The sequence below is a fragment of the Larus michahellis genome, chromosome 5 (assembly GCF_964199755.1).
Source record: "Larus michahellis chromosome 5, bLarMic1.1, whole genome shotgun sequence".
Lineage (NCBI taxonomy): Eukaryota > Metazoa > Chordata > Aves > Charadriiformes > Laridae > Larus > Larus michahellis.
The window spans coordinates 57,354,047-57,370,457 of NC_133900.1; the positions used below are offsets into that span (position 1 = coordinate 57,354,047).

At 38.4% G+C, this 16,411-nt stretch overlaps 1 protein-coding gene and 1 long non-coding RNA gene across 5 annotated transcripts in view; both read left to right on the forward strand.

Moving 5' to 3' along the window:
• ACOX3 (acyl-CoA oxidase 3, pristanoyl) overlaps nt 1-10,817 on the forward strand; it is a 37,595-nt gene extending 26,778 nt beyond the window's left edge. For all 4 annotated transcript variants that reach the window (XM_074587473.1, XM_074587474.1, XM_074587476.1 and 1 more), the window contains 6 exons: nt 40-153; nt 1,820-1,935; nt 4,572-4,746; nt 5,256-5,323; nt 6,018-6,104; nt 9,562-10,817. In XM_074587473.1, the coding sequence (XP_074443574.1) occupies nt 40-153; nt 1,820-1,935; nt 4,572-4,746; nt 5,256-5,323; nt 6,018-6,104; nt 9,562-9,681 (680 nt within the window). In that variant the 3' untranslated portion in view covers nt 9,682-10,817. The remainder of the gene's footprint in view (nt 1-39; nt 154-1,819; nt 1,936-4,571; nt 4,747-5,255; nt 5,324-6,017; nt 6,105-9,561) is intronic.
• Nucleotides 10,818-10,984: 167 nt separating this feature from the next.
• On the forward strand, nt 10,985-15,536 carry LOC141743411 (uncharacterized). Its single transcript, XR_012587035.1, has 3 exons — nt 10,985-11,810; nt 11,972-12,091; nt 13,926-15,536. It is a non-coding gene; the product is annotated as an uncharacterized LOC141743411 (long non-coding RNA).
• The last annotated feature ends 875 nt before the right edge of the window (nt 15,537-16,411 follow it).

The window sequence follows — 16,411 nt, forward strand, 5'->3', positions numbered from 1 at the left end:
TTTTCTCATAAATCATTTTTATTTTCTTTGGTATTTCAGATAAAGCTCCTTTTGAATCCCCTTTTGGAACAATAAACTTTTTGCAAGACTACCATCATATCCTTGGCTGGAAATTCACACCCATTAGCGGTGAAAATTCCATGGACTCCTCAGGTAGCCTTCTGCTGTTAAGCTGATTCGAGAATCTTAAATTCCTTCCCAAAGGAACCAGAGATTTGAGATTCGACCTCTGCTACTTAGTAGATATTTTTCACATTGCTTTTTTCCTGACTTTGTTTGTATAATATGCATTTCAATTTACTAAGAACACAGTTTGCATTTCAAAATATGTCCTATTGTCCCCAGCTTCAACTCTGGAATGTAGGATAGCATCAGATATTTTCCTTCCATTTTTGTTCCTCTAAAGTAGAATTTCTTATCTATTTTTTGGCACTGTATTGTTGTTTTCAAGTGAAACTGCTGTAAGGGGCATTGATTGCTGCTCACTTATATCTGTAAAATATCTTATTTTAGAAAACCATACAAATTATTTAGAAATATGTTGAAGAGGCTTAAAGTGTGGCTGGTTTTGACAGTTGCTTTTGGTTGCATGAAAGAAAATTCCCTGCAGTTTTTCTGGCTTACTCTGCTACAATCAAATCAAGTATGACATCGGATGCCATTCCCACTTTTGTATCACTGTGAGCCCGGATTGGCCCTTGGAGGCAAAAATTAACGAAGAAATGAGAAGATAATGAGATAGTGACAGGGCATTGAGCAAAAGTGAATCTGTGAAACTGAGAACATACTGGGGGAAGAAACTCCTGTCCTAACATATAAGGGGCAATCAAGTTGATTCCTAGAATTCGGTAACCACTTCAGTGCTCAAATAATTGCAAAAAAGCTGAACTTCGGATAGTGATGCATAGTACCAAGTGACATAGTATCATAACAGCTATGGGGTAAAATCTGAATAACTTCAAAATACAAAGACTTATAAGAAAAAGACTAGTTCAAAAGAACTGCTTGCTTTCTACTTTGTTGTATGTCTCCAACTTGTGAAATCCAGCAGAGCACAAACTGATACCTAAGCACGTGTTGTCTCTTCTCTTGTAATACCTACTGAAACAGACTATGGTTTTTCAAATATCTGAATCTGTTTATTGTCCCATTCTGTTAGAAACTGGACTACTAATTTAGGTGCCTGAATTTAGGCAGCATGTGAACACTCACGATTGCCTAAATAATATTCTACGTTAAATCTTAAGCTAAGACACAAGCAAGCAGGATTCATACAAGGACTTTATGCTGAAGTACTTTTTTCCTTAGTAGTTCCAGGCTGCTTTAAAAATATAATGTGCTTCTGTACAAAGCAGGTCATTCAAATGCGATTACATTCAGCCACCTTTGCGATGTTAGAAGTCACATGCTTTCACAAAATGTGGACTGTCTTCTGTTCATGTACACTCAGAAGAGACTGAATACCTTGCAGACCTAAGTCTTAATATGGGAAGAAAATAACAAGCTAAAAAAATTTGATCAAGTCAGAAGTCTAAATTGAGTTATGGATATACCTTGCCTTTTAGCTTGGGGTCAGTTTGAACTAGTGTATGGTCAGGCATGGTATGTCTTCACTGTACAGTTACAATCTGACTGTCTTGCCTAGATGCCATTTATTACATCTACAGTAATGGGCAAAGTGTCACGTTAATGGATTGATTAATTAACACTGTCACTTTTCATCTCGGGTAACAAAAACAGACACCGCAGAAGAATCTGCATATGACTTCTTGCATTATAAATGTGAATGTTAAGAATTTTGATTTTCTCTTTTTCACAGTTCCTTTAGCAGCATATAAATGGCTGGTTTGCTACCTTCTCCAGGAAAGTGACCTAAAGCTGAGCAAGGAGAAACAGTCTGGGCGAAGTGATTTTGAGGCAAAAAATAACTGTCAGGTAATACTTATTTGGCTTTCTTATTTTATTTACTTACTTTCATCCAAGTTTGTCAGATCCTGTTAGTTTTATTCTCTTCTGTCATGAAGTACCATTTCCTCAAGCATAAAGCAGCAAGTCAAATAACTAATAAAATTTAATACCTGTCCATGTGCATTGTATTGAACATGATAGCAGGAGGACAGTTACCATCAGCAGAAGTCTTTCAGCATATATTTCCCTTCAGAAAAGTTGCAGGCATGTGGTGGGTGATGTCTGTAATTTTGATAGCACAGCTTTTGAAGACTAAGTCTACTACTATTAAATCTACTGCAGCATCTGATTATTACATCTCCATCTGCTCTTGCGGCCAAATACATACTGTAGGAAAGAATCTTGTTCTGGCAGGTAGGTAAGCTAGATGACCTAATAGATCTTTTCCATCTCTAATTTCTATAGTGCAAAGTAGTCATGAAAGATACCAGACTGACAGCATTGGAACCTGAAAAGGAAACATTGACAATCTACATATAGCAGATCCACTATCTCACCAATGACTTTTAACAGCTAGGAATGGCTTAACTCCAAATTTCAGTGTATATCCCCAAACTCCCCAAATTCTTCCATTGCCTCCATGAGAAAAACTGGCTTGCATCCTAGGAAAGAACAGTTGTCATTTGTCACTGGGGAGAGAGAGATCTGTTCCCTGAAGATGGCCAGTGTCATTCACCTTCTCTGCAAAGCTCATTAAAAAACATCAGGAAGGAATATTTAATTCTGCACCTAGAAAGAGCCAGCCTAGCTTCAACAGGGGATGGTCTGTGTGAAACCTATGGTAGAGTGGAAGAAGTCTTCCCTGGTTTTACCCTAGAAGCAGCTTAATTAGAGAAACTCTTCAGGGTCAAATTCAGAATGGGTGCCAGAAATTCAAGCCTGATTGCCTGTCAGTTGGCCAGCTCTTGGGAGGCTGGTGCCAGGGCCAGTGTGTTAGAGAGAATCGTTTGCTCAGAAGTATGAAGGTTCTCTTCTATTTTATGTTCAAATGTGTTAAAATATAAAGGTACTTAGGCACACAACTGCTGCTGAGATAGGCATTGATATACCTTAGGTCATTAGATTTTCTTTTCTCCCTAAAATTTGTCTTCAGGACAGCGGGATTTTTTATTTTAATGGCATCCTCAAAAACATCTGAAAATTATTTACAAGCTGTGCTTTAAAGACATGTACATATTTGATTTAAAATTTTCTGGGCATGAAGAAGCACTTTTCTGTCAGCCCAGTGGCTGACTAATATATAATATTTGTTCTTGCTATGGGAGATCTGGAAGAGATTCCTAACCTATCCCTAGGCTATTTTGGTTTGGGGATAGCCTGATAGAAACAATACAGAAGTACAAGCAGAGGTGAATAAGGAAATAAAATTACAGGGGAGACGCATGGGGAATTAATGCTTCATTTGGGATACTGAGACTTATTTCATTCTGACTAGGGAATTGATGCTCATATCTAAAAACGTCCATCTAGTGAGGGGGAAGTTCTCCCTAATCCTGCAGAGAATAGGTGTGTTATTTTGCGTTCACACTTGTATCTGAGCTTGGAGGTAAGTATTCCACTGACCAGCTATCAAGAGAGAGACGGCAATCTTTGGAATGTGCCTTTTTTAAATCGCATGGTGGATTTAAATGCAAGGATGATGCAAGTATTCAATGGAAAAAAGAAAAACTAATCAACTAACTCTAAATGAAAAAAAACCAAAACTGAATAAATGGGCTAAAACCAAACGCCAGTTTGCAGCATTGCAACAAATCAGCCACAACAGCAATGGTTTTATAGTCCCCTTCTGTTCACCAACTAGAGTGTTTTCAGGCAGTAGACTATTTCATGGTAGGACATATGCGGTAATACAGCAAAGGTGAAGTAAGTAAAAGTAGAAAAGTTTTCCTATGTGAGTACAATCACTTAAGGCTTTATACTTGGTATTAACAGTAACTGGTTACCTTTGCCTTGCTGATCAGATATTTTGCAAGGATTAGTTGGATAGTTCTTTCAAAACATACTACAGTCTATCACAATCCATAAACAGAATGCACTCATGCTAACATGATCAGATTTTTTATTTATTATTTGAGTGGACTGTAAGAAGTTTTCAGTAGGTTACTGCACCACTTTGAAGATTTTACCCTCTTTATAAAATTCTGTATATTAAATAAAGATGAACCTACCTTTATCTTATTAAAGTTTTATGGGTTTATTAATGACCCTAAAGTCAGCAAACCTGATTTTGCATGATCTTCTCTCTTATGTAGCTACTTGATCCCGTACAGTCTGAGTGCAACTGCCAAATTGCACTGGTAATAGACATACAATCTGCTCTCCCTTTGGATTGGCATAAGAGAGTACCCAAACTGGAACACAATGGAAAATTAGGGTCTTATTCCTAAGAGGCATTTCATGAGGCATTTTATGACTAACCTCTGCAAAGACATTTTAGAAATGGTTTTCTTCTGGAGTTTCGTCTTAGACTTTCTTTAATCTCAAACTAAATCTCCAACAAATCAACAAATCTCCAGCTTCACCAGAGCAATGACATTTTGCACCAGCTGACGTTTGGTTCCTTGTATGTTGTTACTCAGTGTCCTTCTTTTCTGTTTCCTAAGGTCTACTACTGTCGATCATTAGCCATTGCTTTTATTGAACAAACGGTCTTACAAAGATATCATGACTTCACTCATGATCCCAACATACCATCTACTCTGCAGCCAGTGCTTAAGAATCTCAGTGCTCTGTATGGATTCTGGTCTTTAAGTAAACATCTGGCTGTGCTCTACCAAGGTGAGATCAGCTCCCTGAATATACTGTACATGTTACTTCATAAAAGTCCTAACTTAAACATTATGAGGATTTTTTCCCATATTGTATCTCGGCAGGGGGAGGGAATCCTAATTAGGATTTAGATTAGAGCATTTTCTTATTGCCTGTGTGATGTAAAACAACCATTCTGGGCCAGAATTTCAGGAGCAGGACCCTGGAGCTATGAATTAACCCAAAAGACTCTTTCTTAGCTCAGAGGTAATGGAGGGCCCACAACTTTTGATGTGGTCCGGTGCTTGGGAGAGAGGACGGGGGGTAGGCAGCAAGATGTTGTAGTGTAGCTTGTTAATGCAAAAGCCTTCAAATGTCAAACTAAGACAGTTTTACGGTCAGGTCATTAATGAAAGACAGTCAGTCGAATTACACAGGAGAGCCTATTTAGTCTCTTGAATACTGAACTGATAAACTGTAAAAGGATTGTATCAGTGTAATCTTAACTGGTATAAGCCTCTTTGTGAATGTATTTGCAGGTGGCTATGCTTCAGGTGAACAAGCTGGTAGATTTATTCAGAATGCTATTCTGGAGCTCTGCAACACAGTAAGCCTTCAATATTGTCTGTTGTGATTAAATAATAATATAGTATACAAATACTGAAAAAGAGACGTATCGGTTATGCTATACTTCAAGGGCTAAATTAGCAGGATATTACATTAATAGTTTCTGAATAACTTTCTGTAAAGTTTAGTAACTCATTGATCCTGAATATAGTCATAGTTCATTTACTGAAAAATGATAAACAATGTATCTTACAAAATAACACTCTATCATTTGTGGCCTTGCAATCTTCATTGGAAAGCCAGTGAAATATTGCAATCCAGTGCTGTTTATTTCATTATTGTGTTAGCTCATTTTTTTCTCAGCACAAAAGCTTTTAAAACTGGATCATATTCTTTGCAGATAAATAAAATTTCAGTGAAGAATCCGGAAGTTATGTTTTTAAAGTTCTAAAATACATGTTTTTATGTGTGTAAATGGTACCATCTTGGTTAAAATGTGTTTTAAACCCATAAGGAAAGGAGGAAATATTTAAAATAGAGTCTCTCTAAAATACGTCCCTCTTACCCTGGGAGGAAAAAAAGCAAAATAAACCTAGATTCCTTATTTTGGATATCTTGTAAGTTACCAAGAGATGGTACTTTATGAAAATAACCTTTTTGCTGCTCTGTAGTTCACAGATAGCCATAGACAACTACAGAAGTTGCCTAATACTACGTCTTCTGTTTTTAAACAGTTGAAAGATGATGCAGTTGCCCTGGTTGATGTCTTTGCTCCTCCTGACTTCATCCTCAACTCTCCCATTGGTAAAGCTAGTGGAGAGGTAAGAAACCCATTTTAAAATTTGTAAATTTAATCATTAAGAAGAGCATTGCCTGTAAATAGCCATAACATATCCAAGGCACAGCTACAAAAGAACAGGAAGACACTATTTCAGTGGAAAGTACCGTAGTTAAATTGATGTCAGCAGAAAATGACGTTTTGCATTTGCTGGAGACAGGCTTCAATGAGAAACTCATACAGTATTGCTCTTACCATCTCCTAAGATTCCTTAAGGAGTAACATGTCTTTAGTGTATAGCTTGATATCTTGGAGAGGGAGTAAGGTGTGTTTTTTCTCTGCCTAGGACTTTTGCAGCCTTTATTGGTATTCGCATTACACCCAGTTTGTGTGATGTGCCTATAAATGTTGTAGAAATCATTTCTTTCTTTTAATTCTTCATAAAAAGAGAAAGGAAAATTTAAAACTTGTTCCAGTTAAAAATTATATCAGAAATAGTGCAATTCTTTGAGAATTCTGTTTATCCAGTGGGAATTCTAGGATATGGCAGAGTATCTTGTAATAACCAGTGCGAGGTACAGCATTACCCAGGGGATCTTGGTAATCTTAATGCAGACTTGAAGGATGCCGTTTTGTTAGCACCTCTCCTTGCTTTAATGAATATGTAATCCCTCCTTGTTAAGGCTGAGAGATTGCGAGAGCTCATCCTTAACAAGAGCGAGAGTTGAATCAAGAACTTAACAATGGCCATACTGGATCCAGTTCACAGAACACTCTAGAAAACACTGTATGAAACAGATGAAATATTGAAGTGTTCTTTTCCTTGTGTCTTGGCTGTTGGCAGTTGGTGGTTTGAGAGATATCTCAAGCCGTAGGTTGTATTTGTGTCATTCTGTTTAATAGTCACAGATGTATCTAGCTTCCATTCATTTTTCCCATCCATTTTCAATTTCAGCTGTGTTTTGGCTTCCATGACACCATAATTTCCATATTGGGAGTATTGTGAAAAAATAACTTTCTAGTCCTGTTCCATATACGTTTACTATCTGTGAGGGCCTTTTCATTCCTGTGACAGGCCTTCTTTTGCTTCTCTGTATCTTTCCTTGTTCTGACGTGTCCTTTCTGAGGTATCATAACCGAACCTACAAGCAAGATCCAGGATGTGGGTGCACCATGGATTTGGCAATACTAGGTCACAGTCCCGCTCTGCTTTTTTTTTTTAACTTGACGTACTTAAAGAGCTGTATTTCATTCCAAAGTCTCAGCAAACCAAAATTCTTGCTTACTGGCCAACCCTACTCAGCAGAGCCAAGCTGTGGGACAGCTATTGTGTAGAGACTGGCGTCACAGTGCGGTAGTTTGGTTTAGTGTGGATAGACCCTGTAGAGAATCACTAGAGCCTGGGGAGGCTGCCAGGAAGTTTGACAGGATTGCTGAGTCAAGTGTACTCAATGCTTTTCAATATTCGCTGTCTGTGTCTTCATGTCTAAAGTTGTCCATCGTTCCCATGGTAATCAAGCAATACAGAAGGCAGCCCAGATGTTTCTAACAAGACTGACCTAACAGAATTATTAACTTTGGTAACAGAGTCTCTACAAATAAAGGAGGAAGGGCTAGCTCTACATATCCAGCTATCTCAACAAGAGGACTATAATCATAGCTGGAAACCTTGTTTCCGTTTCTGTAGATTTTGGAGTATTAAAATAATGAAAGAGAACACGGGAGGGAAGCTCCAAAGTTGACTCTAAGAGGAGCATCATCTGTAAGAATGTTAAGAAAGAATATCTGTATTGTCCAAAAGCAAATTTTCACCCATTATTCTGTCTCTAACAGAAGCTGTGAGCAAATGCTATAGGCGGAAATATAAAATATGGTGTAAGTACACAGTGGTCTGTTCCTAGAATACTATCTGCTTTCTAGCAGTCAGCTGGAGATTTCTTATCAGCAGCTAATAAAGCTGTCATGTAATGGATTTGGCTAGCTCTTCCTTGGCTAGCTCTTAGCTCATACAAATACAGAAGCCACAGAGGCTTTTTAATATTAGGAATTAAGAATAGAGATAATATTAGGAATATAATATGTGAGACATGCCAATAGGACTCTAAACTCTACTGGCTTCCTCATGCGCTAAATATTTGGTAAGGTTTTTGTAATTTCATTGAGTCATGTTGAGAAAATAATTTCATGCAGTGATATCCAACCCGTGTTCTGCAGAACTGAGGAAGGTTTTCTGAACTGTCTCTAAGTCTGTGGTTTTCAACTTGTGTAAATATTTTCAACTGAAATTTGAAAAAAGGCTGCCAATCCCTCCTTGAAAGAAAATACTTAATAAAGCTCCTTGACTCCTGACTGTCTGTATTTAATTCTCTATTTGTTGCAATCTTTGCAACTTGTAAAAAACAATGCAAACGTTTTAGTAAAAATTACAGCATGGTAAAGAATAGATTATCCAAGCATAACAGGAAAATTAATTTAATTCAGGATAAGCTATGTTGTACTGCAGTGGAGTGCCTTGCACCGTGAGCCACAGATCATAATCGGAGCAGAAGAAACGCTTCCAAATTTGTTATGGGCAGCTGTAAGCAATGAATAAGAATTCAGATTCTCTTTAAAAGAAACTTAGGTGGTGTGGACATCATTTCCCCATAGAAGCTTTGACAATCTCAGCTTAAGTATGTGAAGTTATCGCCACATTTATTTCAAGATTAATTAAAAATTGTTAGACAATATTAAATCAAACTTGGAATGGAATAAATAGTTAACACTAGCCCCTGTAATCAAGGTCAAATATATTTTATATTAAATATATTATATTTCAATATTTATTTTCATAATCTCAAATATATAGGGCCAAGCTATCTTTTGATGTAGAAGAAGGGCTTTTCACTTTACATCACTGACTGCTTTTATACTACATTAATATTGTATTATACCGTACTTCAGCTTACTGCTGAAAATATGGCCTTCCTTTCCTCATCTTTCTATAATGTTACTTAAAGTTTAAGCTTCAGTTAATTATGAACTGCCAAGAATTGCTAAAATGATACTTCTGCAGAATTTGCTTCCATGTACTTTTTTTAACTGTTCCACATAAAATTGCAAATTGATGAAGATGATGAATTAACAATCTGCTTATAGGAGAGAGGAATTTCTTATGGTCAGGTCGAACAGTTCACATCTGGGAGAGAAGTTATGTTACTTTCCAGAAATGTGTTGAAATAAAGGTAAAACCAGACATGCACGAGTGCTTTCAGACACAATCTTCAGGTTTTGACAGAACAAAGATTAGCTTAATATAACCTTATTTCCAAATTTCTACCTTTGATAATACAACTCATGTCAAGTTGAAAACAAGAAATTACAAAGATTACTGGTTTCCTGCTCTTATGCCAAGGATGGTCTAAATGATTTACACAGGTATATAATGTTAGATAATTTAACTTGCAGAAATTTTCTTTCTTTTCTATATGAATTAATCCTTTTTTATTATTATTTTGCAGTTATATAAAAATATGTGGGCAGAGATCCTTCAAGTCAACAAAGCTCTGAACAGACCTTCGTGGTGGGCAGAATTTTGTATTAATAAACCTGTTACAGGCAGGCTGAGGTCAAGATTGTAAACCAAACAAGTTGTAGGAGGCTGGATGGGCCTGAGATGGATACCGCATTTCAAACATCAGGAGGAAATGAGACCATATGTCAGACATTGAAAATGAAAGAGATTTTCATAGAGAAGTGCCAAGTTTTAAAATAACTTTGAAATCCAGTCCAACTTGGTCTCAGGGACTGTAATAATAATGACAGAAGCAAGAGCAACACATCTGCACACTATTCGTATTTACTCAATTAAATACAAAAAAATGAAGATTCATTATGATCACTGCTTTGCAAAGTTCCTATAGAAGAAATGTTCTAATCAGTCTCTTGACTTTACTGTCATATTACAGAAGTTTAATAATTAAAAAACATTTCCCACCAGGGATTATGAATAAACTGAACAAAAGCAAAATAAAAGAGAATTTGAAGAAAAAAGCAAAAAGACATCAAGAACACCAACAGCGATAAACCTGTATTAAGGGATGTGAATCATTTCCGACAGCCCCTTTGAAGTCTGTGAAGCTGTTCTGATTTACTTCGTATGCCTCTGTGTTAAACTACTTGATTGCTCTTTCAATGCAGGAGAGGATTGGGATTTTAGATAATCTGTCTTTGAATTGTGTATAATTCTGTAGATAAAATTAATTGAAAACATCTCATTTATACATATTTTTTTTTAAATGTATGGCAGTGCAAACTTGTAAGTTTTATATACCTTCCTGGTTAGTTGTAACATTATCAAGCCTGGGATATGTTGACACACAGAAACCGCATCTATGTTTTAGGTCAGAATTATTATAAATATGGTTTTATAAGAACATACAACAGTAGTAGGCATTATTCAACATACTAGGATATTTCTCTTTCAGCTGTATTAACTATCAAATATTTTTATTCACAAATGGAAGAGGCACTAACAAGGCTGTGAAGGTTCAGAATATTTTGTGTTTTAGATACGCTGTGAAAAACAAATTCATTTTTTCCTTTATTGTATCTATAAACTGAAGTACCATTAAAACCTAATTCCTGTTGCCCTTACTGTTGTGAGCAATCCCATCATGCCAAAGAGATTATTTTATAAGTTAAAAAATTCAGTATTGTTTATGGCCAATCAGAGACGAATTGTGGTTTGGGCTACTAAATAAATATGATTTCAGTACTTGAGTGTTGAATTCTACTCGAGCAGAATGAGACCCTTGTCCTTGTGGGGTTTTATAATTTCGTTTGTTGTTGCAGTGTTAATATACAGAAGTTTGTAGGTCTTTACAGGCTGCCTCAATGTGACCGAGTAATTCTGCAGTCTTCTTTGATTCCATCAAGTCCATTGAGGACTCCCAAATGCATCATAATGCAAACACAATTTAGGACAGGCCAGACAGAAACTTTATGAGCATAGTGTGAGAACATTCAGAGAGCATCTCCCCCTCTGCTCCCCTGTTCTCAGACAACTGATTACTGAGACCCAACCTATATACCATTTCATGAAAAACAGAGAGGTGAGAAAAAGCAATCATTTCAGTGTTAACAAAGCCAGATATCCATCACTGGAGGCATGGACTCCTTGGGGAGCTGTCTAACTGCCACAATTCTAGGAAATCAAACAGTAAATAACATGACAATATGAAGAGATGGCTCTTGGTGGAGCCTGTAGTAGTGGGACACCCCATGTTATCTTGGCTCAGAAGACAGGAGTTGGAAACAATCACAGATTGTTAGCTTTTAGTTGAAAGTAATGTTCTTTTAGTAAAGGTAACTTCTTAGACAGACCTCGCAATCTGAAATATTAATGATTTTACCACTGCAAGTTCAAGGTCAATTAAAGATGATAGCCCTCAACACACTGCAGTTAAAAAAAAAACCCCACAACACAACAAGCAAACAAACAAAACCCCCAAATGACAAAATGTTTTTTGTAGTCCCTTTGGAAAAATGGGTATAAACTATCTTGTTAAAGCTTGCCTGTATTTTTTTTTCTGAACTTCATTTTATTTGCCAGAGATAGTCAGTGTTGCTTGTGCTTTTTCTACCTCTATTCTTTCTTCTTTTCTAGTGAGGTGCCATAACTCAAGATGTGCCAGTAGAAGCTCCTTGTCTAGCAATTGAACTGTAGGAAACAATCAAAAGTTTAGCTGCCTTTGCTGAAAAAAACCCGGTATATTTATTTTTTGAACTGTTTTGCCTCTTCTAATAATGTCCAATAGGTGGCATCATCCCATGGAAAAAAAATAAATCAATACAGCTAAATACCTATAATTAGATATTATAGAATCATGGAGTCTCATGATTATCTTCATCTGTTTTCTGTGTCAATAGGGAACCCAGCAAGTGCCTACTGCTCGCATTTGTGCAGACCTGAAGGAAGCAGGGAGAGCACATTATGCCCAATACCCAGTGTGAGCACCAGGATCTCTGACAGTGAAAGGAGCAAGTGGGGTAAGAGCTGCCCCACTACATAAAATGCAGAGACCAGTAGCCTTGATCTGTCTCCCCACATTCAGCAGGACAATTTTGCTTACACGCACACAGTTTCACCATCACCTCTGAGCTCTTCATAAGTGATACGGACTTTTCCTGCCTCCTTCCTCATAGCTGAGAAACAGACCTTTTATTATATAATCTTGTATATAAACTGTAAGTCTATTTATGAGGCCTTCGTAGCCCAGAAGAACACACAAAAGTGTTCGGCATGTAGCTTAAGTCACCTTCATCCAAAAAAACCCCCTGAGAAATCAGCTGTGTCACCACAGAATAGAACTGACGACCTGGTGAGCCCCAGAAATAGCCACCAAACACATGACTGCAAAAGCAGACACCTCTGTAGAAATACATCCCTGAGCTCTTCCTGCTAATCTTATTTATTATGACTATTTAGTCAACAGCCAAACTCCCTGATAAAAGCTGAGTCCCAACGTGCTGATAAGGCCTGTACAAACTGGCAGGAAAGCGTGCTCTTTGTTCTGAAGAGCTTCTAACTCTGACTAGAGCGAGCACTGCAGGGAGTGCATCAGCAAGAACAGGATGATGGGCAGGCAAAATGGGATATTCAGTGAAATGCCACAATTATGGACACTAATAGGAGCTGTCAGACAGCTTGCACTAAGCTTAGAGCTTCATGGGATCCTTGGATACCCGCATCCGAGCACCAGAGCTGAAATTAGTAAAAGCTAAGCAGGGAGGCTGTGAGGCCTTGGGGGTTTACTCTTTGTAACACCCCACATCTCTGTAGCCCCAGCTGCGGGGTGATGGTGGCTGCTCACCAAGACTGTTTGCAAGGTCAGTGCCAGGTGTTCCGCAGCTGTTGGGCTTTATCTGCTGCCAGCAAAGACTATCTCCCTTTGCTCTGACACCCAGCACAAAGCCACAGCACAGAAAAGGCAGGCTCTGGGCCATTCTGTGGGCCAGAGCACTCAGTAATTATCAAAGCTCTAATATTTTCTGTATGAATATCTGGAGAACCATTCTTTAATCAGTTATGACTATGAATTTCTGACCTGATGTTAAGCCAGACCTATGTAATCAAATAAGCAAAATATCCTTTTCCTCTGAAGTCAACAATGTGCCAAAGGTTCTAGAGGTCTTCTGCATCCAGCTGCTCAGAGCAGCAGCAATTGTAAGTCTGAACTTGTAAAGCTGCAGCATGGAGGGAGAAAGATGTCATGAAATTTGGCATCCAATTCTCTACTAAATCACAGGGCAATAATTCAACAACTACCACAAGATGTCATTATTATATGCAGTTTGTTTCTCTTTACAGGACATTAAATAAAAGAGGCCTCTGGCAGAACAGAAAAGTCCTTTCCCTCCCAGTTCAAACGCCAAATAAAGTTGGATGTGTCATTTAAACTTGGTTGGGGAGCTGGGCCAAAGGCTGTCAAACAGCTTCAGTCCGAAACAATTTGGCCATGGGAATCTGTCCTTTCAAGCTGTCACATAAAGGCAGCTAAATCTGTCACCAGAAAGCTGAATCCAAGTAGGCCTGAAAGAGCCTCAACCTACAGCTTCCCCTGTGCCCATGATGGCTTGTCTCTGGATAGTGGCATTTTTCTTCTTTCTCACTTTGTGAAACCTCCTACCTGACAAAGGTATTTCAAACTGGTTTCCTCTGTCATGTGATATTTCTACTGATGTGACTCAGTTAAAGCGAAAAAGCTCTTTTCTGTCAGAAAAAACCCCAAATTGTTCATGTGCAGTAGGACACTGCATGCATGCACCTCCCTTGCTGATGTGGCAAGATAAATACATGAATATTTCACATTACCTTTTGTAGGAGCGATGGTGTCAGGAGAAAGTCTTAGGGAGCCAGATGGAAGCCCTGCCATCTTTACAGCTGCAGTTCTGTGCATACAGGTTTCCCAGAGGTGCGTGTTTTCTGCAGAGATAAGTAGACTCACTTGCTGCCATTTCTGTCTGAAAGCTTCTTTCCCACTGTAGTAAATGATTTATCATGCGTTCTGCAGGGTAGCGAGTTTCTCTTCTGCTTGCTTTTATTCATGTATTTTCTTTACTGACTTAATGTGTTTTGAAACCTGAGTGGTGATTTAATACTAGCACATGCTATCAGCATGACCGGTCTCTCTCAGGTGCGACCATATGGACATCACGGAGGTCTGTGTTTCCTCTCGTAGCACTGTACCTTAGCAATGTTTTGTTGTTCCCAATTCTCATTAGCCTGAGATCAGAGTAAGGCTCCAGACCATTTTAGCTCGGTTCACTGGCCTGAGGAGCACCATAAGCAAAGGGGAGCTCGCTGCATGAGACATCCATGTGATAGTATAATCTGAGACAGACGGATCCAGACAAGGGAAGGTCAGTTGTGATCACAGCAGGCTGCCCACAACACTGTCAGTGGGAACAGAAGCATAAAGCTTCAACCTTCTCCAAGCAAGGCAAGTCACAGGTTTATCAAATACAAGCAGAGCACTTCACATAGTTTCCTTTCAGAGGCAGAGAGATGAATGCAGTTTTTGCTGAGAGCAACTGTTCTGCTGACTACCTTGCCTTTTTCTTTCCCAAATTTTTGCAATCTGGTTGCCTTTGTTCAGCATTCCCACAGCATGAATCTCTCTTGAATAAATGCAGTTTCCATCAGGATTTACTTCACTGTGTTTGTCAAAGAACAGACCAGCAAGTGTGTGGCTAGAACAATTCCCAATGTATTTCCTGAAGCAAACTTACACGTTTTTTTTACATTTTTATTTGGCAACTATGGTCAACTGAGATTTGAAGAAAAGTCCAAAGACCCAGTGTCAGTGGGCAATAGCCCCCTTCACATGCCCATGTTCTTCCACCCTCCTGCCCTCCCAACTCATTTCTCTTGCTTGTCATCTTCTCTGTACTCATAGCTTTGCTAAAAATTCATTTTTGCCAAATCATAAAATATCCATTGCTATTCCTCCTTTTACGCAAAGAATATTTTTAAATTGTAAGTCCTTTAGTATAGAAAATTCATCAATTCATAATGACAGTATTGTTTAGGAGGACAGTTGCTTGCGGTGTACCTGCCATGGAGAGAGAACCAGGAGTTGGAAAGCAGCCCGTGGAAGGCCCAACAGGGAGCTCTAGTTTGGTCAGACCTGTGACCACAATAGAGACATGCCTCATGCTTTCAACAGGTGATCCATGGGCCAGGACACCTTCTAAAGCATCCAGAGAAAAGCAACTCTACTGCCAATGTGCCGTACAGCACATACTGCACACTCGCCCTGCCACCTCCACGAGGTCTTTTGGGGCAGCCTGTACATTAGTAATGGAAAACCATTGTCTGAGAACAAGACCTGTTTTAACAGCGTAATACATTATTTTTGTAAAATGTAAGAATCAAACCAGGAGTCTATAGACACACATCATTCCCCATAGCAAAAATACGAGCTGTGATGACAAAATTGTTTATAATGAAGCAAAAAAAAAAGTACTCAACAAGTAGTTCTGCTTTGTATTTCTATGCTTTTATCACCAGGATGTGATGAAATACTTTCTAGTCCCTTCGTAACCCAGGAGGATGTTAAGCAACACTTACTTACTATGGTAAACAGTTTAAAATCAGCAGACCCATATAACTGGCAACAAAATATTATGAAAGCTTGACTAGGAAGACTTGACTGGCCTACTCATACTCATTTCTGTTATACTTAAGAGTAGCAAAGAAATTCCACCAGATTAGAGTTTGCTGAATATTATACCAGTATTTTAAAAGGACAAGAAAGTGGTGAACATGATTCTATCACAAACAAAATAATGGAAAACATGAAGGAGGATCCGACTAAGAAAACATTTGGCATATAGTAATACAGTAAGTATCGATCAGAAATATTATAGAAAATAGACTGTCAGACAAACCTGATTTCATTCTTGGAGGCGTTCCCAGGTATTCTCAGACTTCGTTTTTTGAGTATTATGTGACATGCAATGCACATACACACTTCTAAGACACCATAGATAGTGTTATATGACACTATGAGTGAAAAATCAGCATTTTTTTCTGTAACCATGATGGACTGTGCAGGCTGGGTGTATTTCTCCTTCTCAAGTAGAGTACAGCGGGATGGCACTGCACCACCTCCAAAGTATCATCTGGTGACAGCTGCAGGGCCACCCTCGAACAGAGCCCACCAATGAGACCAAAGAGTGGCTGTGACTGGATCCGTGCCAATGGGTTGTGTCTTGGGTGAACAACACTCAGTGCACACAGGAAAACACACTTTAATTGGATTAGGAACTTCCTGACTGACAAGATCTCAGAAAGCGGAGAAATTA